The following is a 24,609-nucleotide window of genomic DNA, read 5'->3' as shown; positions in this document are numbered from 1 at the left end:
AAACGCTGCATATTTAATTAAGGCTGAGAAGATTCAGAGCAGCTGATCAACCATTTTCTCCAAAATAAGAAATAAAAAAACATCTAAATGAGCACAAAACACATTATAACTAATGCAGAATATGCAGTGTTGTTTTTCAGAACACTTCGTCTTTTTGCTCTTACAGTCTCAAAAAAGATGGTTCTTCAAGGGTTCTTTGGTAAAGGGAATGTTTCTGGACAGAATCATGAACACTCAAAGAACCTTTTGCATGATTAAAGGGTTCTTTGCACCATGAAATGGTTCTTCAGATTGATGGAGAATGTGCTGATTGTTCTATATAGAGCCTTTTCAAAAAGGGTTCTATGTAGCACCCAAAAGGGTGCTTCTACTGTTACGATGTCAAGCTTGTAACAGTAGAAGAGCCTTTTGAACCATGAAATGGTTGTATATAGAACTAATGGTTCTAAACAGAACCCTTTACATTCCCTTTACCAAAGAACCCATGAGGAACCACCTTTTTTAAGAGGGCAAAAAACAATGATTATTCAAGGGTTCTTTAGTAAAGAAAATGGTTCTATATAGAACCATGAACACTCAAAGAACCTTTTGCATAATTAAAGGGTTCTTTGCATCATAAAAGAGTTTTAAAGGTTGTTCTATTGTTACAAGCTTGAGATTGTCAAGTACAAACTCACTTGTATTGAGAGACGAAGAGTCTCAGGATTAAATCGGCCACTGATTCCTTATCACTCAACCGATTTTCACCAAATCTGTTTTGTTATAATCCTCAGACACAGATTAATCCAGGCTGCGTGGACTGTAGCTCTTCATTTCTTTAATAACTTTAGCTTAGTGTAAGAAGGTGTGAACATTAATCTATTATGAATATCTACACAGATTAAGGAAGGCTATAATGTACTGCAACAAAGCTTTAACCATCACTGTAAATAAATAACTACTACATAGAGTTAAGATCCTGAATAGACTATTAAATGAAATAAGCTTAATATAAAACCAGAGGAAAAACAATCACATCAACAGGTTCTCTGTGCCTCATTAACCACACGGCCATACCCAGATAGCAGCATATATTGGTCCGCTACCTTAATAAGGTCGGCACCCCACTGACTGTTTGCCACTGCTGGACCACCCAGATTACTGTCCTGCATACAAACTCTAACTATTTTTTTTATCTTCCCAAACAGATTTTAAATGCACAGAGACTTTCATTTTGTAAAATAAACTCAGAAAAACATTACAAACAACTGAGAGAAAAAAAAATAGGCCTGATATAAAGTGATTTTATAGTAAATGTTTGCTGACACTGATCTAGATTAAAATGATTTACTAAACTAATTTACAAAGTATAACTAAAGAAAGGAAGGAAGGAAAAATAAGTAAACTGGACTGTAAATGGAAAAGTGGAATTTTGTCTATTATTCTGATTAATCCCCGGTGGGCTGCCCGGAAAACGCTGAGCAAAACACCAGTGGACTGCCAACTTTGCCATCAGTGGGCCAACAGTGGTCCACTATCCTCTTGCTATCAGGGTATCGACACACAGACATCACACAAACAATACGCATCACACAGACATGAGTGTGGATCACTGTGTTCCCTCCGTTATATAATCCTGTCCTGCTTTCTGAGTGTGATATTCTTGAAATAGTGTAATTTTGGACAGTATCTTTCTTAAACTGCCGCTCTGTAATGGTACCGAATGCTGTCCAGCAGTGATGTTGACCGCCCCAAAATAGCGGAGCCATTGACCTGACTGGCTGGACCCAACGCAGCATCTAGGTATGTATGTCTATGGCTGTAACCCTGCATTCACACCGGCAGCAACGCGACGTGACAAAGCTGGAGGTCATTCATTTTCAATGAGAGCTGGCGACTTCTGGTGACAGGAGGCAGCGTGAGTCTTGTGGGCGGAGTCAGCGATGTGACAAAGTTGAGCGGAGTTTAACTTTATGCAAATAAGGAGCGAAGTGATGGGGCGATTACTCAGACAGTAATCGACAGTAATCATCACAAAGACCAAATACTGTTTTCCTCACATACTGACTGCACAGACACAGGGATTAGATACAAACACACAAACGTCTTCTCACCAGGATTTTTCATTTTAGCAGGAAAGCATCTGATTTGTGCTTAGCGTCAGTGAATCCATGGCAACCCGCGGTCATTTGGAGTTCAGAAATGCCCACAGGTGATGAGTGACCAGTGATTTGGGCGACAAGAGGCGAAAAGTCGCTGCCGGTGTGAACGCAGGGCTACGCCAGGTAAACTAACCCTGCAGTATGGAGGCTGTACTTAAGCCAAGCTATGAGCTTGTCAGCCGCTTCAAAACTGTGCTATGATTAAACAAGATTAAAGTGATTTAAGGTTGTATTTTGTGATTTTACACAAACAGCTCAGTAACTGAAAAAACCTGTGTTGAAAAAAATGACTTACGTGCCCTGAGAACACTCTTTGGCTCAGATCTCTTCAAAACGCTGACCAATCTCTCTGAGTTTCGGTGGGAGGCCGCGGCTATGAAATGTGGTGATGAGGCCAGACTGCCTGACTTTCTTTAACAGCGTAAAAAGTCAGTGTTAATTTGTGCCCCCTGTTAGGCTGTTCCCTGTGCTCCCATACAGTATGAGAAAAATAGTGCTTTTAGAACATTGAAGCTGTAAATCTATTCCAGTAGACCAAAAATAAAATGATGAACGTTGAAAATGAGCATAATAGGTCGCCTTTAATAGAGCCATTGTCTTTACTAAAGAACCCTTGAGGAAGCGTCTTTTTTAAGAGTGTAGTTATTCACTTCCATAAAGAATCAGAAGATGAGCTCAGTGAAAGTGCTGCTCTGTCTCGGGTCAGTCGGATTGCTGTAATTGAACTAATTAGTTTGAGACGCAGGACTGAATTAATGAGGGTAACTCAGAGGACTCGAGGGAGACGCTTTCGACATCCAGCGCCTTACGCTGATCACACTGAAGCGTGGCTGAAATTCTGGCGAGGAGAACACTTGATTGGCCAGGAGATGCAGCTCTGACTGTGAGGAGAATAATTACACACACAAAAACACACTGAGCCAGCATCCATCACACGCCACACACCATTACTGCAGAGGAAAACCTCTTCATCTGAGTGAGGAGTGAGGAATATTCACTGAATTTTCAAAAACGCCACATAATTAAGTGGTTAAGATGTAAACAGAGTCGTTCAGAGTGGTTTGGAGTGAAACACTCCGTTCTAGAGAAACTTAGAGTCAGAATTGTTCACAGTGGTGGTGGTAGGAACCAGACGTCCACCTCTAAAAGCTCCCTCACAGAAAGTTCCTACATGAAATGGTTATGAATTCACTGCCTAATGTTTTACGATAGTTTTGAGAAGATTTTGGTGCTAAAACATGCTTGTTTATGTACCAAAACATTCATTATCCAACCTGTCATTTCCCTTTACAGTAAAACAGGCTGTTTTTTGTCACTGATATATGTAAATGAGCTCTGTTCTGATTGGTTGCCCTGTGTTGTGCCTCAATCAAAAAGCAGTCCAGGCTGAAACCCTCTTTACACTGCTGTAGTCTGTGTAGGGTAACCCAGGATCTGGGCCCTTTAAAATAGTCCCCAAAGAAAACTTATTATTTCAGATTTTCCACTATTTTCCATCATCAACATTCCATATAAACTCAGAAGACTCGTGTAGGTTCACTGGTGGTTCTGGATAGTAAATAAAATGTATATATTTGTGTTGTAGTCATGGCGACCCCTGGTTCCTATCACCACCACTGTAAAGACATCTGAACCATTTCATACCAAACCTCTCTGAATCTCTCTGTTTATATCCCAACCACTGAATAATGCAGAGATTTGAAATAATTTTTGGAATTCCCCTTTAATATCTATTAAATAGGGGTGCGGGGAAAAATCGATTCTTAGATGCATCGCGATGCATACGTGGACGATTCTGAATCGATTCATAAATCTCAAAAATCAATTTTCTAAATATTTAATTTATACCGTAATGTTGACGGAACGCAAAGGGCGGAACTTGGAAGTGGGTAAGTGCGGCGCCCGGACAGTCTGTGGCGGCACATAACAAAAACACAACCGGATGAGCGAGAAATCCGACCGGCTCCCTCTGCATTAGAGCCAGGTTAGATCAGGAGTCACAACACAAATGATAAGAAGAGCCATTTTGACCTTTCAGCAAAAATCAAACCAAATTGGGAGCCACAACATTTATGTCCAGTATGTGATAATGTGCTAAAAATGGCCTAAAAATATAAACGAAAACGCAGATTTACTTCGCTCTGCTTTAAACTTTAGCTATAGCCGCTTTTCTTCCAACTCTTCAACTATTCAAAAACTGAATAGTTTCTTGTAAAATGTCTCTCAGCTTTCCGCTGTTTTACGAGACTGAAGTCGCTTCTCATTCGCCAGCTTCTTGCTGAACTTTCCGGTTCCACCTTAAATTCTGACTGAGGCGCCGAATGTAAAAGCGGCACCATTTAAGGTGGAACGGGAAAATTAGAGAAGCGACTTCATCTTTTAGTTAGTGTTCGACAGTCTCTCGTTGCAGATTTAACGTACCAGGAAACCAACTGCGCTGCTTATAAATGCGAATAAGTCCATTCGTCTCCAAATGTTCGTCTGTCTTTCTCTTTTCCTTTTTCGTTCGCTACTAGCCAGGCGACACCTCGTTGCTAGGTGACCTGCAGTCTTTCGCACCCCCCCACCATCACGAAACCAAAACCGAAGTAATGAAATCCCTAAAGAATATATAACGCGCTCCGTGGTCATCCATCACCACTTATCTTATTTCACCGTAACAGCGCATTTTATCGTAGATGAGTGGCAGCAGCGTCTCCAAACAAGAGCAGCGAATGAGAGCCTTCCAGTTCACTTACCACATCACTTCCATTTGAATTATTAATAAAACATATTGGACGTAAATGCATTATGGATCATTACAAATACTTTGTTTTAAAACTACAAAGTCCTCAGACCGTAAGAAAACAGAAATCATGTATAGAAAAAAAGATGCATCGAGAATCGTTTTATAATCGCATCGCAGCCCTCTGAATCGTAATCGAATCGAATCGTGAGGTGCCTAGAGATTCCCACCCCTACTATTAAATGACACATTTGGTGTGCTTGCCACGTTTATACTACTGAAAACAAAACAGCTCTTAGCGTGTTGCCACTTTAGCAGCTCCTAAAGCCCATGCTGCAGATATATAGGCACCTCTATGTATACGTTACACTTCATTTTTATATGAAACGTGTCTATATTAAACCTTTGAGATGTCAACTTTAGGACAGAATGACAAAACCACCCAAAGCATTAGCGTTTAGCTTAGGGCTACGACCTAGCAGCTGTCAGACTCTGCATTTAGGTGAATCACTCGGCCAGCCTGATCAGAGAGTGAATACATACATGGATAAGTTACACAAAATTGCATCTCTGTCTCCTATATAAGGTCACAGTCATGGGTTTTAGTGAGTTACGATGCATTTTGTGGAATTTCACGTAAACATAAGTCTGATTTATTTTCTTCTCGGCCCACTTTCAGTCATTTCACACCAAACCACTCTAAATGACTCTGTATCTTAACCACTGACTTATGGAGAAATTTTTGAAATTTTGGTGGAATTCCCCTTTAATAGTGCGGTTGGTGATCTATAATGTCCAATAAATCTGAATCTCTAAATTGAACCATTTCACACCAAACCACTCAGAATGACTCTGTTTACATCTCAAACACTGAATAATGGAGAAATTTTTAGATTTTGGTGGAATTCACCTTTAGTAGTGCTGTTGTTGTCCTGTAATGTCCCATAAATCTGAGCCTCTAAATTGAACTATTTCACACCGAACCACTCTGAATGACTCTGTTTATGTCTCAAACACTGAATAATGGAGAAATTTTTAGATTTTGGTGGAATTCACCTTTAGTAGTGCTGTTGTTGTCCTGTAATGTCCCATAAATCTGAGCCTCTAAATTGAACTATTTCACACTGAACCACTCTGAATGACTCTGTTTATGTCTCACACACTGAACTGCGGAGGAATGTTGAAAAATGGGTGGACTTCCCCTTTAACGTTTTAATTATCGTATTTGGTGCACAAGTGGAAGAAATCGACCGAGAGCTGATCCCACACGCAGCGATAATTAATTAGACTGGAACGTTTTCACGGCAGGTCTTAAGAGCCTCAGGGCTGATCGATAGAATGCTGGTTGTTCTGAGCTGCAGCCTCTCAGGCCGTCCAGAGGAGCAGAGTAATGGACACAACAGCACAGACAAAATAAAACAAGCACGTCTGAACGAGGACTGCAACTAACAGTCACTTCTGTAATCAATTAGATTATGTAGTTAGATTATTAGTTAAATTAATTAGATAATTAATTTACTAATCTGAGTCTAACTATTCTGCACTCTGTGGTTCCTCCCTCTTTACCGCCTTTCATAGGGAGTTAGATTAAAGCCTTTAGGAATTTAAATGCAATGATCTGAACTTCAACCTTATTTTGAATCTGTATCAGACCATCTGAAATTAAATTAAAAACTGAAAGTTAATTTTAAGGTTGCCAGCAACACACGCAAGTTCTTGTGAGAGTGAATCTTTACGTATTAACATCACACAGACTCTAAAAGGATGTCCGGCTGGATGTTTAGGCCTCAAATGATCTCGAAATCAACATCATACTGATGAAGATGTGATGACAGTAGTAGATAATTCACTCTCATCCTCAGAAGACGCTCCTTCACCAAGTTTAGACTGAGTTCTCTTTGGATTCTCTTTCAGCACTCGCAAAAGTCAGATTCATACGCTTGTGGGGGTCCGAACCACAACTTATATTACAAAATGTTGTTCTGTGTGTTACGTGCAGTTACATATTTCAACCAGAGAGGGCTCCAAATCCACAAATCCTACGTAGTGTTGCTTTAATTTCCGGTGCTCAGTTGTACATCATCAACCATAAAATTCAGATATTTGCTCTCTGCTTATAAACCTTAAAATACAATTTCGGAAGGTATGATACGATTCAAAATAATAAAAATGAAACTTAATTGAAGATTGTTTGCTTTTAAATTTAAGTATCTAATGACATGAACCTCCATAAAATCATTATAGAGTCCTCAAGTCCTGCAGTGAAACAATAGAAGCCATATCACCCCCTACACCATAGCAACCACCTAGCAACACCATAGCAACCACTGGGAATACCATAGCAGCATCCCTAGCAACACCATGGCAACCATCAGAGATACTGTAGTAACTGGGTTACCATAGCGTCCACACAGTAGCAGCATTGTCACGTCCTGGAATATGCTATGAATAACTGTCTGGATCATATGAACATTATAAAGCTTTTTAAATGAAACAGTAGAAGCCATATCGCCCCCTACACTTCCTGTAGTGTATTACAGTCTGTCAGAGTGACTGTGTGGATCATATGAACATTATAGAGCTTTTTAAATGAAACAGTAGAGGCCATATCGCCCCCTACGCTTCCTGTAGTGTATTACAGTCTGTCAGAGTGACTGTGTGGATCATATGAACATTATAGAGCTTTTTAAATGAAACAGTAGAAGCTATATCGCCCCCTACGCTTCCTGTAGTGTATTACAGTCTGTCAGAGTGACTGTGTGGATCATATGAACATTATAGAGCTTTTTAAATGAAACAGTAGAAGCCATATCGCCCCCTACACTTCCTGTAGTGTATTACAGTCTGTCAGAGTGACTGTGTGGATCATATGAATATTATGGAGGCTTTTTAAATGAAACAGTAGAAGCCATATCGCCCCCTACACTTCCTGTAGTGTATTACAGTCTGTCAGAGTGACTGTGTGGATCATATGAACATTATAGAATACAATGTACAAGAAACCTGTTTGTTTCTTTTTGATGGTCTTCCTGATTCTTGATGCAGAGGAAAAACTACAGAAATGCAGCAGGGAGGCTGAAGATTGACTGTTGTGATTAATACCTCCTCTGATTCCACACAGTGTCATTATAAGCACAGTTGGACTGTTTAGTCATTCTAGTCCCAGACCTTGTCTTTTATGTTGACGAGACGTGGCCTGGGGAAAGGAAGTTTTCAGAGTCACGAGAAAGATGCTTTAGCCGAGCGCGCTAACGTTACTCCTCCTAATAAACAGACACACGTTCAGCTCCGTCTCCTCATTATTCACCACCATCACTGTAATATTTCATCATCAACATTAACACACGAAGGTGATCAGAGGGGCGGTGGAGATCGAGTCTGCAGCGTCTGAGATCTTTAAAACGCAGAGTTAGAAAAGAAAATCATCTCACAGTGAAAGCAGCGTTGTACTTAAGTTGTTATGGAGACCAAACAGATTTCAGAGCTAAGATGGTTCTGGATTCTTTACTCCAATACGGGGACACTCAAGGTCAGAGGTTCTGAACTATATAGGAATCACTGTCCTGTTCAGACAGAGTCCCTCATTTTAGGGGAATGTCAGTAACTGGACATTTGGCTGGTCAGCTGTTTCTCATCAGCTGTGTTCGTTTACTTCAGAAGGTCATGAGAATTCAAAAAAGGTCTGGAGGTTCTTCTAAACTTAAAAAAGGTGCCATTTATAGCATGAAGGACCTTCTAAAAGTTGGAGGAAACTTTACATAATAGAAAGGATCTACACTCTTCAAAAAGATGGTTCTTCAAAGGTTCTTTAGTAAAGAAAATTGTCCTAAATAGAACCCTGAGCCCAAGAACCCTTTGCATGATTAAAGGGTTCTTTGCATTGCAACAGCATTCTTCAGATTGATGAAGAATGTGCTGTAGAAGTTTCTATGTAGAACCTTTTTGAAAAATGTGCTATATAGCACCAAAAAGCTTCTTTTATTGTTATGATGTCAAGCTTGTTTCAACAGAAGAACCCTTTTTGGTGCTATGAAGATATATAAAGAACCATACACAGCAGATTCTATATCAAAATGAAGAACCTTTTCACGACGCAAAGCATGCAAATGGTTCTTTGAGTGTTCTTGGTCCATTTTCTTTACTAAAGAACCCCTGAAGAACCACCTTTTTTAAGTGTTTATAATACGGGGTGCACAATTCCAGTCCTGGAGTGCTGGAGTCTAGCACAGTTCAGTGGTTCTCCTACACATACACACCCACTAAACCTGTTAACAGGTGAGTGTATTCAGGTGTGTTTGAACAGGTAAATCACCAAACTGTGCTGGAAACCAGCCTTCAGGACCGGAGTTGTGCACTTTGATCAATACCAATTCAAGAGTTCTTCACTGCAAAAAATCATATCTCAAAGTAAATGTAATTAGTTACTGTATTTAAGTAGTTTTTTGTGTATCTGTACTTTACTGAAGTTTTTCCATTTTGAGTGACTTTTTACTTTCACTCCACTACATTTCAGAGTCAAATATCTCACTTTTTACTCCACTACATTATGAGAAATCTGTCGTTCCTTTTGGTTTATGTGTGTATAAAAACATAACATGTCAAAACGAAAGAAGCGCGAAGCAAGAACACCAATCAGGGCACAGCGGTCACTTTGTTTAGAGCTTGTTTTGACCTGTTGGTCATACCGACCCAGTGCAGCACACGGTTCAACATCAGAGCAGCAGCGTAAAATTTTGGGAGAGTCTATTCAACATAAATGATGAACTAACCTAACTTTGTGTAAATAGACCACAATATAGAAACATGTACTCATATGCAGTTGTGACTGACGTGTCTTTATTCTGAATTTATACAAACACATTTCATTTTATAGTAAATTAGTTTTGTCTAGTTTGTGTTTATGAACAGAGACCTACAGATGCAGTTTAGTAAAGGAAACTCATTTGTGAATCTGAGTTTAAAGTCTTTATTAAACTTGTTTAAATTTAAACTAATTTTTAAACTAAGTTGTAAATAAATCTTGAGCTGAAACTTTGCTTGTTTGTAAAAAGTGATTTCAGAGCCACTCAGTTCTACCTGATGGAAACTGTTTCCTTCAGTGTTTTGTGTTTATGATAATTTTAATAGACATCAGCGTCACTAATTAATGACTCTATTAAAAGACTGTCTTACCAAGAGAGACACTGGAGTATTTTCACCTAAAATGAGTTAATGAAGCGAGTCTTGTTACATAAATGATAATAGGACATCAGAGTCATAATTAATCTGTTAGTACTTTTACTTTCGATACTTAAGTACATTTGAAGGCAAATACTTTTAGTACTTTTACTCAAGTGGAGGTCTAAAGGGAGGAACTTCTACTTTTACTGCAGTAATATTTTGACCTTGGGTATCTCTACTTTAACTCAAGTACATGGTTTGTGTACTTTGTCCACCACTGCATATTGGCCTATAATTTAGTTTCAAGTGTATTTCTTAAAATAAGCAGAATTATTGGCCCTTTAGCTCCTCAGATTATTCATAAGTCCCCTGAAAGTGTGAAAACAGCTCATTTCATTCTAGTGCCAAATCACAGGGCTGTAAATGGGAGTGAAAAAACACATCTGGGCATTTTTCACTCCAACCAAAGTCACATATCTTCTACACTCTCAGATATAAAGGTACTAAACTGTCTCTGGGTCAGTGCCCCTCTTGTCACTGGGGTGGAACCCTCAAGGGTCCATCTCAGTACCTTTAGTCAGGGAACATAACTGAACCATAATCCACTGAAATGATATGTTCTAAGCTGTACTGACTCCACACACCCCGTCTCGTCTCCAGGCTTTTATTTTACTGTTCTGTTTAAAACATTCGGTTATGAAACGGTACAAATACGAACTTTTCACCTGGAAAAACTTATTTAAGGTTCACAATCAGACCTTAAAACCACTGTAGAACCTTTGAGGGAACATTTACACTGTTTGTACCTTGATGAGCGAAAAATGTACCTGAACAGAACCTTTATTTCTAAGTGTACGGAGACACAGGGAACAGTTTAAATTCTGAATAAATGTGTTCTATGGCACCCTTAAATCGGGCCGTCATGAGTCTGAGAAATCAGACTGAATCCAGACTAAACATCAGGCTGGACAAGTCAAAATATGTCACAATGAAATGAAGCAAGAAAGTACTGGTGAGCAGTAGCCGACAGTCTGGTCACAGAAGAACAGCTGAAGAAAACTTTCAGCAATGATGAAAAGCTGCTGAACAGATCAAGAACGCTGTCCAGGACTTAGACGCAGATGTGTGGAAGACGACTACAAAGAGGAGCTCAGCAGTGTGACCTCAGAGGGTTTACAGCATGATGCAAACCGCTGGAAATCCACCAGAAGAGAAAGGTCAGAGTTGTGGGACAAAAGTGTTTGACAGACAGGATGAATATTGCAAACCTGCTCATCTATGAAACATGGCAGTGTCGGGCAAGTCTGACTGCAGGGAACCTGGATCCCTCGACTCTGTTAGTGATGATGGGATGGTGGCAGCAGGACGAGTTCTGAAGAGAACAGAAGCATCTTACCTGCTCAGATACAGCCAAGTAGCTCAGAGCTCAGAACTTCAGCCACCATGAATCCAGGACTAAAGCAGATACACTGTTAAAAATAAAGGTTCTGTTCAGGTACATTTTTCATTCATCAAGGTACAAACAAGAAACGGAAGTGTGTAAACGCTGGTAAAACAAGTTCCGCTTTTGCCTTTCGGACAGTTACTGACCTCAGACATACAGTCGTTCGTATCACTTCAGCACCACAGAAAGATGAGTCACTTTATCTTTGTCACAGTTGCCAAGATTGAAATTCGAGGATGAGTCCAGAACTGTCGGAGAACCAAACACACAACAATGTGGAGACTAAATAAAGGATATAAATGCTTCGTGGAGAAATTCCTTCACAGCTATCAGAGCACAGTAACGTCAGCTACGTCTACAGAGAGATAAATCAGTGGAGGAGAAAATAACTATAACCAAAAAGCTGGATTAGCCATGTTAGCTGGAGATGCTGAAACAGCTCGCTAACAATAAACTAGTTAGCACAAAGCTAAACATACACACACGCCAGCAGGGGGCGCCGGGTCGTCAGGGTCTGTAGCGCCACTGTAGACGTTTTAAACACTGAATGAACATCTGCTCCCGCTGAGCTCTCGCTCTCTCAGACACCGACAGCTTTAGAGGGAGAAAATGAAAACTGTTCCTCTGAAAGCGGCTGAAGCAGCAACTTTACAGCACAAACTGCACGTCAACGTTAGTGAGCAGCGCCGAAACACAGACACAGAGGTTCTTTTACTCCGTATGATGAAGTTTATTCCTTTATTTACTGTACAAACTCAATTCTCCTCTGCTCATCATCAGCTGACGAACCAGTGAAACTGAGATGAGGCTGTTTTCGCTTCAAGCTCAAACACTGGAGAGAGCTGTACATGCTCAACTTGCCATTACCGTTATTGTCATTGCTGTAGCGGAAGCAGCGCTACCCTGCAACGAGAACTTCCAGCAGAAAAAATATGGAAATTTGAAAAGAGCGCATTGTGGCCACAACGTAAAAAGGTCTAAATAGCTCACTACCGAGCTGTTGATTAAGACTGTTAACCAGGACTGCAGGAATTGACGTCCATATCTATCAAACAGTTTGTGGTCAACTGATTTCTTTTCTCAGATTTCTTGTTCTTCTGTATTTGCAGTTTGAGAGCTCCCCCTGCTGGACCGGAAGACAGCGTCTGTGGCTTCAGCCCTGCAGGTCATGAGCAGTGTAAAGGGCCAGCTTGGACAGGATGTGGAGAAACAGGGCATCAAGCTGCCAAAGAAATGGAACGATCCCAACGACAAGGTGAGCCTCAAAGCCCTTTTTAGCACTTTAGCAGCTAGCATCAAACACCACTGTTGATGCTGTACAGGATAAGGAGTCTGACTGAATCTATGCAGAAGCCAAGGTCAGTGTTTAACTTTCCTGAAGGTTGACGGGTTCATTTGACAAAGTGGCATGTTGGCAGCATCTCAGGTTCATTGGACAGTGACAGATTGACAAGCATCAGGCAGCTTGCCAGCTCAGCACCAGTACTTAACATTCATGTTTTCTGTACTGCTTTTACCCCTTCGTTCTATAGCAGCGGTGTCCAGCTCTGGTCCTGGAGGGTCTTATTCAGCACAGTTTGGTGATATTCCTCCTCAAACACACCTGCAGTAAGTCGCCAGCAGAAATTCACCAAACTGTGTTGGACTGTGGCCGTCCAGGACTGTGGAACCACTACAGATGATTGTAGCCATATCTTATCCAGTTGACTGACATCCCATCACTAAAGGCTTTTGCTTCCTAACATTGCACATATTGCACGTTATTGTTGAAGTGCTTCAATCTTTAGAATTGCTGGGGGTTCTTTTTTGTCAGTGTGGCTAAAAAGGAACCACAAGATAAGAATTTAATCTAAAGTGAAACTTAAACTGGCAGTGTTCTTCAAATGACAGGCAAGCATGTAAAATGCGGTCATGAGGAGGTCTCAGAGCAAACGAGATGGCCATTAGGACCAATCAAAGTCAGTGGGAGGTCTCAGAACAAACAACATGGTTATTGGGACCAGTCACAGTCAGGGACAGGTGTCAGAACAAACAAGGTGGTTATTAGGACCAATCACAGTCCTGGGGAGGTCTAAAAACAAGCGAGACAGTGATGAGGACCAATGACAGTCAGGGGGAGGTCTCAGAACAAACAGTGTGGTCATTAGAACCAATCACAGTCAGGGGGAGGTCTCGGAACAAACAACGTGGCAATTAGGACCAATCAGAGTTAGGGGGAGGTCTCAGAACAAATGAGGCAGTGATTAGGACCAATCACAGTCAGGAGGAGGTCTCGGAACAAACAAGGAGGCTATTGACCTGTGTTGGATTTCACACCCTTGCGTTTTAGATTTTAACTTCTTGATCTTCTCCTTTTTACTCTTTATTCCATCTCATCCCTTTCATACTTCGTTCCCTTATTGTCCCTAAACTTTACCCAACCACCTATCACCTCAGATCCCCACAGACCGGACCATGGTGGTGGGAGGCCTGGCTGGAGGTGGAGATTCCTCAGATGGTCCAGGAGGTCAACTGAAGAAGCGCCGGCAGCGCTACGTGGAGAAGGACGGCAAGTGTAACGTTCACCATGGCAACGTTCGGGAAACCTACCGCTACCTGACGGACATCTTCACCACACTGGTGGACCTGAAGTGGCGCTTCAACCTGCTGGTGTTCACACTGGTCTACACCACCACGTGGGTTTTCTTCGGCTTCATCTGGTGGTTGATCGCTTATGCCAGAGGTGACCTCGACCACACAGATGATGGAGACTGGACGCCATGCGTCAACAACCTAAATGGTTTCGTCTCGGCTTTCCTCTTCTCCATTGAGACGGAGACGACCATTGGCTACGGCTACCGCGTGATCACGGAGAAGTGTCCGGAAGGTATCATTCTGCTTTTGGTGCAGGCCATCCTGGGCTCCATCGTCAATGCCTTCATGGTGGGCTGCATGTTCGTGAAAATCTCACAGCCCAAGAAACGTGCTGAGACGCTGATGTTCTCGCAGAACGCCGTCATTTCCATGCGGGACAGCAAGCTTTGCCTGATGTTCCGGGTAGGAGACTTGCGTAACTCGCACATTGTGGAAGCGTCAATACGAGCCAAGCTGATCCGCTCCAAACAGACCAAAGAAGGAGAGTTCATCCCCCTCAACCAGACGGACATCAATGTGGGCTTCGACACTGGAGACGACCGACTCTTCCTGGTGTCTCCGCTCATCATCTGCCATGAGTTTAACGAAAGTAGCCCCTTCTGGGAGATCTCTCAGGAGCAGCTGGCAAGAGAGGAGTTCGAGATAGTGGTCATTCTGGAGGGGATGGTGGAGGCCACAGGTGAGCCAGTAATGAGAGTGTTACAGACATCTGTGACAAGTATATTGTTAGTAGTTTGCTAAGATTAGATTAATTGACCCTTATTAGTCCTACAATGGGGAAATTCACCACTGCAATCTAACCCATCTGTGCAGTGACATCCACATACATACTAGTGAAGACACACACTAGGGGGCAGTGAACACACTTGCCCAGAGCAGTAGGCAGCCCTATCCGCAGCACCCGGGGAGCAGGGGTTAGGTGCCTTGCTCAAGGGCACCTCAGTCACGTACTGTTGGCTCCATAACGGCTGGAGGGGCAGATGTTGTGGTTTGACGTGTGAGATGTTCACTGCAGAAGAATTTTGGTTGTATTTCAGTGAGTTTCATTATCAGAAGCACAGACTGTCTGATGTAAACTGAACGTTAAAATCTCCACAGCTCTCAGAATCTCACCTCTTACTGAGAATTTACTCTACTTCTACCTGTTCACGCTTTTGTAGGCTGGTTTTTCCATTTGTTTATCAAGCTTTTTATTTTTTTTAGAAGTTTGAAGCCACAGGTTGCAAGTAAACAAGATATCTAAAGAAGTAACGAGACGCGTTTGCGTTTGCGAATGAGTACTGAACTTTAGTTTGTTTTCGTTGCATTCACCTCACACCAAATGGTCTGTGATTGGTTGTTTTACATGTCAGCTCTTCCTATCAGAGTTGGCAGGTCTTGAAACATACCCATCATCTTCGCCATCACTTTTATTTAGGCAGCGTCGTACTCAAGGATGCCTTACAATCAAAGAACGCATTAAACAATTAGCACCCAGACTATGAGGCTGTGTTTTTTGTGAAGTCTTAAATAGCTTGGAATTGGTTTCATCTCATGTAGTATTTCCACTAGGGCTGTTGTCAAGACCACCTTTGTCAAATCAAAGACCATGACCAGTAATGGCCGAGTCAGGACCGAGTCTAAAGTAGGCTGAGTTCAAGTCAAGACTGAGTCCAAATGAAAGTGAGACAGGGTCAATAATAAAAAACCCTTAAATTGAGTCCTCTTCAAGACCAGGCCTTAATTAGTCTTTATCTCCTTACAGTACAAATTACTATATATATATATATATACATATACACATATCAGTGTATATATATATACACCGATCAGGCATAACATCATGAGCACCTCCTTGTTTCTACGCTCATTGTCCATTTTATCAGCTCCACTTACTATATAGGTTCACTTTGTAGTTCTACAGTTACAGACTGTAGTCCATCTGTTTCTCTGATACTTTGTTAGCCCCCTTTTACCCTGTTCTTCAGTGGTCAGGACCCCCATGGACCCTCACAGAGCAGGTACTATTTGGGTGGTGGGTCATTCTCAGCACTGCAGTAACACTGACGTGGTGGTGATGTGTTAGTATGTGTTGCGCTGGTATGAGTGGATCAGACACAGCAGTGCTGCTGGAGTTTTAAACACTGTGTCCACTCACTGTCCACTCTATTAGACACTCCTACCTTGTCAGTCCACCTTGTAGATGTGAAGTCAGAGACGATAGCTCATCTGCTGCTGCACAGTTTGTGTTGGTCATCCTCTAGTCCTTCATCAGTGGTCACAGGACGCTGCCCACAGGACGCTGTTGGCTGGATATTTTTGGTTGGTGGACTATTCTCAGTCCAGCAGTGACACTGAGGTGTTTAAAAACTCCAGCAGCACTGCTGTGTCTGATCCACTCAGACCAGCACAACACACACTAACACACCACCACGTCAGGGTTACTGCGGTGCTGAGAATGACCCACCACCCAAATAGTACCTGCTCTGTGAGGGTCCATGGGGGTCCTGACCACTGAAGAACAGGGTAAAAGGGGGCTAACAAAGTATCAGAGAAACAGATGGACTACAGTCTGTAACTGTAGAACTACAAAGTGAACCTATATAGTAAGTGGAGCTGATAAAATGGACAATGAGCGTAGAAACAAGGAGGTGGTCATAACGTTACGCCTGATAGGTATATATATATATATATATATATATATATATATATATATATATATATATATATATATATATATATGACTCTTGCTTCACTGACTCTTGCTTCACTGTCACCACGATCAAGGCCTGTGTGCACTACAGTCAGAACAAATTCTATGAGGAGAAAACAAAGCACTCCTCTGAGTCGCTCTGGCAAATGCAATAAATATAAATGTAAAATGTAAATGTGTTTGTGTGCGTACGAGAGAGAGAGAGAGAGAGAGAGAGAGAGAGAGAGAGCGTGGGGGTGGTCATCTTAACCGTTATGGAGGCAGAAGTCAGGAGCTAATGCATTCAAGCAGGACACATTTAGAATTTTAATCTTCCACTTCACATTTACGCAGCTCAGTTCAAATATTTACAATCGGGAATGAGTCAACACTTTGAAACTGAGACGTTTCTCGCTGTGGATGCTAATGATGTGTGGATCTGATCTAAAAGGTGACACTCTGAGCTAAGCTCTCCTGTTAGCTGCGCCGTTAGCGGGATTAGTGCCGGAATCTCCCTGGGAATCACTAATGAACATCGACTGTGAATACACTTGACAAGGGCTGCAATTATACCTCGCTAATTGGTCCAGGTATTGTCCTGTGTGCCAGATCGTGCGGGTGAAGCTGGCAGAGAGGCTGAGGGGGGCAGTCAAAAAAACCCAGCGCCCGTCGGCACAGCTGCCTTAAGGGCATGAATAACAATAATAACCTTATTTTTATACACTGCAGAAGGGTTTGAATCAGTGTTTTAAAAATGGGAAAATAGTGATTTTTGTGATAATTGTGAATTGGGATCATTGGAAATTGGGAAATTGCGAATATGGGAAAATAATTGGAAACTGGGAAATGGGAAGATAATTGGGAATTGAGGAAATGGGAAAACAGTTATAAATTGAGTAAAATAGAAAATATTTGGGAAATGGAAAAAATATTTCTAAACTGGGAAATTGAAAATAATTGGGAATTAAGTAAATAGGAAAGTGGAAAAATCATTGAAAATGGAAAAATGGGGAAATGAGAAAATAATTATGAACTGGGAAATTGAAAAACACAAATTGGGAATTGAGGAAATAGAAAAATGGAAAAATCATTGAAAAATGGAAAAATGGGGAAATAACTGAGAAATGAGAAAATAATTGAGAAAGTGAGATAATAATTGGAAACTGTGAAATGGGAAAATGATTTGCAATTGAAGAAACTAGGAAAAAATTGGGAACAGTAAAAAGTTAGGGAGTTATTGATGTGTCCTGTAGAGATGGTTATGCAAATTTAATACCTTTATAGTATCGACTGAATTTTAATACCACCAAATATAGAAAAAATCTGTCATTTAAGAGCAAAATTAAATAGCTGACTAGTTGGTCTCAGCGTCGGTGAGCCGATAAGCACTTCAGATCCAGACTGCTGACTGAGAGAGTCTGAACAGAGTCTGAATAGAGTCTAAATTACATTGTTATTAACGTCAGTGACTTACTTTATTTTATTTTTATTTATTAATCATTTTTTGTTAATTCTTGAAATACTCATTACATCCCAATAGCAATCAATAAATCAGACACTCTGACAATGAAAAAAATCATTACCTTTGGAGGCCACAGGACTGTAAACAGTCATTTAATTCAGACCCACTGAAGTGATTCAGGGCCTACCTGCCTGTCTACCTACCTGCCTCACGACCTGCCCACACGCACACACTCTGCACATGGACTTATCTGCATGTGTGCAAAGTCCATCCTACGGCTCTACACACACACACACACACACACACACACACACACACACACACAGTGAGCTCGGTTCACAAGAACAGCAGAGAAAGTTACACTGGTACAACAGCTCGCGCTGCTAAAGACAGTAAAAAGAAAGACAGAAGCAGAAAAGGCCTTTAACAGAAAGGGGTTGGATAAAGCGAGAGGTCAAAACAGAGTGACCATCAGTGCAGCTTTCCAATGGTGGAGAAACCTGAAAGGCCTGGAAAGCAACGCCATGGTTGCTATTTTTCCACAAACCTTTTCTGCTCCTGTCCCTGAGTGCTGATTGGTTAGCATTACTGCTACTGAGCACTGATTGGTTGGCATTGCTGCTACTGAGCACTGATTGGTTAGCATTACTGCTACTAAGCACTGATTGGTTAGCATTACTGCTACTGAGCGCTGACTAGTTAGCGTTACTGCTACTAAGCACTGATTGGTTAGCATTACTGCTACTGAGCACTGGCTAGTTAGCGTTACTGCTACTAAGCACTGATTGGTTAGCATTACTGCTACTGAGCACTGACTAGTTAGCGTTACTGCTACTAAGCGCTGATTGGTTAGCATTACTGCTACTGAGCACTGATTGGTTAGCATTACTGCTAACATCACTTCTTGGTTTCTACAAAATCACCAACTCCAGCTTTAAAATGGTAGAACAGTATAAATAAAACAGTATCAGAGTGGATGTACAGAAGCAGAGTAGCAGAGCTCTCTCTCTCTCCCTCTCCCAGTCTCTCTCTCTCTCTCTCTTTCTCTCTCTCTCTCCCAGTCTCTCTCTCTCTCTCTCTCTCTCTCTCTCTCTCTCTCTCACTCTCTCTCCCTCTCCCTCTCCCTCTCCCTCTCTCTCTCCCTCTCTCTCTCTCCCTCTCCCAGTCTCTCTCTCTCTCTCTCTCTCTCCCTCTCTCCCTCTCTCTCTCTCCTTCTCTTCCCCAAAGTCATGTGTAGCTGAGAGTGGGAGGCACTGATGGAGTTAATTGAATGTTTCCACATTTTGGTTTTGTAGCTGCGCAGTTTTCTCTTTTCTTTCTCGGCGCCCTTGTTAGTCAAGGTCATCCTACTTTCCGTCAGATGGAGCCCTACAAAAGCCGTAATTAGAAAAAAGATCAGTAAATAGGCGGAAAAAAAAGCCTTTTTCAGACTTTTTCATGTGTTTTTGCCGCAGGCTGGACGAAATGAGTGAAATGGATGATTTAAGTACTTTCACAAACTCTGAAACAGCTGCGTAGGAGGGCAGACGTGTGATGGGGTTCTTCTTCATTCGTCTGCTGCTGGACTTCAACATACTACAGAATTGAAGGGGGATTCCACAATGTTTTCCAAATTTCTGCATATATAAATGGTCAGTGGTTTGGTGTGAAACGTTCTAGATAAACTTACCGAACTGTTCACAGTGGTGGTGATAGGAACCAGACGTCCACCTCTAAAAGCTCCCTCACAGAAAGTTCCTACATGAAATGGTTATGAATTCACTGCCTGATGACTGAGACACTGTTTTATGATCGTTTAGAGAACTTAAACTCCATTCATGGTGGAGGGATACATGCAGGGCGCTGTGAGGCAAAATAGTCCCCAAAGAAAACTTATTATTTCAGATTTTCCACTATTTTCCATCATCAACATTCATATAAACTCAGAAGACTCGTGTAGGTTCACTGGTGGTTCTGGATAGTAAATAAAATGTCTATATTTGTGTTGTAGTCATGGCGACCCCTGGTTCCTATCACCACCACTGTAAAGACATCTGAACCATTTCACACCAAACCACTCTGAATCACTCTGATTATGTCTCACTCACTGAAAGTATAGAGAAATTTTGAAATTTTGGTGGAATTTCTCTTTAATAGTGCTCTTGATGTCCTGTAATGCTCTATAACGTTCATATGATCCACACAGTCATTCTGCAAAGAGCATTAAATGCAGTTTGACTATAAATAAAGGTTTCTTAATCTTATTATTATTATATCTATATTAATTCTGCATGTTGAAGGAGGTGGACTGAGGGGTCAGTGACGGTGAGTTTGGTGAAGGTGGTGGTTTAGATTCTGCTGTTTGAAGCCTCAGCGACTCGCTGTGACACTGACAGAGACACTCAGAGAGAAAATGACCAACTAAAGTGTTTATGCTGTAATTGTAGGTGTGGAACTTCTTCACTTCACTCTGAGGTTGGAGACGCAGCCTGTACTGCTGTTTACACTCACAGCTGTTATCAGGCAGGTGGAGTCTGAACCACAGGACAGACAGGAGGAGAGGATTTACACACAGCCAGGCGTTTAACAGGGGACATCTTTAAAAACACGCATTTAAATCACTTACAGAAGTCGAGAGAGAGAAAGAGAGAGAGAGAGAGAGAGATGATGATGATGATGATGATGATCTCATATACTTTCTGATCTCAGGCTTCAGGATGCTGATACTGTGTAAATACTAATGTATTTCAGTGTTTAATGATTACAGTCACAATATCAGAAACCACAATATGATTTTTACTGAACTGTCCCTTTAACTGAGATCAAAGCTGAATACTCATAATATTTACTCACCTTTTATTTACACAGAGAGAGAGAGAGAGAGAGAGACAATATAAAAAGAGAGAAAGGTGGAGAGAGATGATAGAAAAAGAGAGAGAGAGAGAGGGAAATGTGGAGAGAAAGGATAGAAAGAGAGACAGACAAAGGTGGAGATGATAGAGAGAGACAGAGAGGGAGAGAATAGAAAAAGATAGAGAGAGAGGTAGAGAGACAATAGAAAAAGAGAGACAATAGTAAAAAAAAGGAAAAGGGAAGAAAGGGAGAAAGATTGAAAGCGATAGAGAGAGAGTGACAGGGAAGGCGATAAAGAGTAATGGAGAGAGTGATAGAGAGAGTGATAAAGAGAGTGATTGAGAGAGTGATAAAGAGTAATAGAGAGAGTGATGGAGAGCGTGATAAAGAGAGTGATGGAGAGAGTGATGGAGAGAGTGATAAAGAGAGTGATGGAGAGAGTGATAGAGAGAGTGATAGAGAGAGTAATGGAGAGAGTGATAGAGAGAGTGATGGGAGGTGAGGAGTGTTTGCTGTGTGATCTGCTGTGTCTGTGTAAATAATGTGAGCTGATGTGGTTTTTCCAGGCGAAGTTAAGCAGAACATGAAAATGTGCATCTTCTATTTATAGTGTATCATCCTGTGTGTGTGTGTGTGTGTTTGTGTGTGTGTGTGTGTGTGTGTGTGTGTGTGTGTGTGTGTGTGTGCATCATGTGTAAATCATTAGTCACTTGTTTAAGGCCAAACAGGCCTCAAAGCGGAGAGGTGACGTTATTTTCAGCGCTTTGCTGCGAGCGGCTCTCGCTCGTTCAGTCTGCTCTCATTAGTCCAGTTTATCCACATTAAGATTACGCTGAGTTACAGTGTCCTCGTTCCAGAACAGCAGCGGTGCAACAAAAACACAGCAACCTCTGAGGAACACGCCGGCGTTCTGTGCATCACCGTTCTGTCTGAGTGAAGAATGAACAGCGTTTTGGAAAATCCTGCTGTGGTAAACCAAATAGTTCCAGAGCTGATACGTTTCGTCCTACATATATTTAAATATCTCAGCACTCAACGGTGAACCGTGTCTGTTGGAGCTATTGCACCATAAAGGTCACAACCCACGAGAAAAAACACAAAAACACCTCCTGGATACTGCTAATTTCCACTAGTGCTTCTGTGGCATTTCTAATAGTATGTTCACAATAACCTAATGCAGTGCCCACAAACATTAAATATGGACATCTGAAGGTGAAATGACTTCTACTGTTTCATTTAAAAAGCCTCTATAATGTTCATATGATCCACACAGTCACTCTGACAGACTGTAATACACTACAGGAAGTGTAGGGGGCGATATGGCTTCTACTGTTTCATTTAAAAAAAGCCTCTATAATGTTCATATGATCCACACAGTCACTCTGACAGACTGTAATCCACTACAGGAAGTGTAGGGGGCGATATGGCTTCTACTGTTTCATTTAAAAAGCTCTATAATGTTCATATGATCCACACAGTCACTCTGACAGACTGTAATACACTACAGGAAGTGTAGGGGGCGATATGGCTTCTACTGTTTCATTTAAAAAGCTCTATAATGTTCATATGATCCACACAGTCACTCTGACAGACTGTAATACACTACAGGAACGCTCTCTGGCGTTAATGACTCGTTCACTCCAGTCTGATTTCACGGCGCTGCAGGATGGATCTGTTAGTTATGTAATGTGTTAGCAGTGGTAAATGGTGGGGCTGATATAGATGAAAGTGCTTGAAAAGTTGAGAGTCTGCACTTTAACCACTACACACACTCCATCAGCTATACACACTTTATTAGCTGTACACACTCTGTTAACTGTGTTCAGAGCGCGGAAGAGCCGAGAGCAAACTAAACCTGCAGAGTGCTGTTACTGTCTGAGCTCACTCTATCACTGTCTCTCCTGCTCAAAACTACAGTATGCTCCAGTATACTCCAGTATGCTCCAGTATACTCCAATATGCTCCAGTATATACCAATATACTCCAATATGCTCCAGTATACTTCCATATGCTCCAGTATACTTCCATATGCTCCAGTATACTCCAGTATACTCCAGTATACCCCAATATTCTCCAGTATACTCCAGTATACTGTAATATGCTTCAGTATACCCCAATATATTCTAGTATACTCTATTATACTCCAGTATACTGTAATATACTCCAGTATACCCCAGTATATTCTAGTATACTCTATTATACTCCAGTATACTGTAATATGCTCCAGTATACCCCAGTATATTCTAGTATACTCCATTATACTCCAGTATACTGTAATATGCTCCAGTATACCCCAGTATATTCCAGTATACAGTAAACAGTACATTTGCGTCTACCAAAAATAAGAGCAGAAATATAAAATCTGAATAAAAATAATAATAATAATAATAATAAAGGTATGTTAAAATAGTTTTTTTGTCTTTCTTGTTCTCTTCTCCCATCTTTTCTCTCCGTTTTCTCCCTGTCTATTCTCTTTCTCTCTACTCTCTCTCTTTCTCTCTCTCTCTCTGTTATCTCTCTCTCTCTCTCTCTCTGTTATCTCTCTCTCTCTCTCTCTCTCTCTCTCTCTCTGTTATCTCTCTCTCTCTACTCTCTCTCTTTCTCTCTCTCTCTCTCTCTCTCCATCTCTCTCTCTCTCTCTCTCTCTCTCTTATCTCTCTCTCTGTCTCTCTCCCTCTCTCTTTCTGTCTCTCTCTCTCTCTGTAGGGATGACCTGTCAGGCTCGTAGTTCGTATCTGGACTCAGAGGTTCTGTGGGGCGAGCGCTTTACACCGGTTCTCTCTCTGGAGGAGGGCTTTTATGAGGTCGATTACGACACGTTCCACCAAACGTACCCAACCCCCACCCCCACCTGCTCCGCCCGCGAGCTCGCCGAACTCGCCAAGAAAGGAGAGGCCATCCCTCTGCCTCCACTTTCACCACCGGCCAGCGGCGGGGGCTCCACCAATTCACCGGGGGAGGAGGGAGAGGGGGAGGAGGACGGAGAAGAAGAGAACGTTAGCAACGGGGACGTGAAAAAAATGGACACTGACCATCAGTATGAAGACGAGCAAGCAAACTGACCACACGCCCTTCCGCTGGGTCAGGACGGACAGACGAAATGAGGGATTAAAGCGACAGTACAACTAAAAATTACATTTACACAACTTCATCCCCTTCGTGGAAAATGCAGTCAATCGGTTTAGTGTCTGAATTTTGTCTTTTCATGTTGTGTTTGGTTTAACTGGAAATGGGAGTTATGGAAGTAGGAATTTTCACATGGCAAATGGGAATTGCACCATTATCAACCTCCGGTTGTTCGAGCTACAAAGTGGCAAAAAAAAAAGACTTTTTTATGAAAGCAAGCGTTGCAACAAGCTAACCAGCTAATGTCAGTGATATGTGCTGCAGCTTTAACATTTATAATGTATTGTAGCATCAGTGCAGAGTAACACAAAACACCCACACCCTCAGATGTGATAACAAATAACACACAACACATTTCTACACTAACAAGCAACAACAAATAACACCCAGCTGCCATTCTCTCTCTCCGCCACC

At 41.6% G+C, this 24,609-nt stretch overlaps 1 protein-coding gene across 1 annotated transcript in view; it reads left to right on the top strand.

The window, feature by feature from the left end:
* The window catches only part of zgc:162160 (uncharacterized protein LOC561782 homolog), a 53,505-nt gene extending 28,896 nt beyond the window's left edge, over positions 1-24,609 (top strand). The window contains exons 2-4 of the mRNA XM_036558836.1: positions 12,580-12,725; positions 13,907-14,783; positions 23,776-24,609. Coding sequence (XP_036414729.1) covers positions 12,639-12,725; positions 13,907-14,783; positions 23,776-24,131 — 1,320 coding nt within the window. The 5' untranslated portion in view covers positions 12,580-12,638 and the 3' untranslated portion in view covers positions 24,132-24,609. The remainder of the gene's footprint in view (positions 1-12,579; positions 12,726-13,906; positions 14,784-23,775) is intronic.

The sequence above is a fragment of the Colossoma macropomum genome, unplaced genomic scaffold (genome assembly GCF_904425465.1).
Source record: "Colossoma macropomum unplaced genomic scaffold, Colossoma_macropomum, whole genome shotgun sequence".
NCBI lineage: Eukaryota > Metazoa > Chordata > Actinopteri > Characiformes > Serrasalmidae > Colossoma > Colossoma macropomum.
Note: the sequence above shows the minus strand (reverse complement) of the source record. Positions and strands in the feature narration are given on the sequence as shown.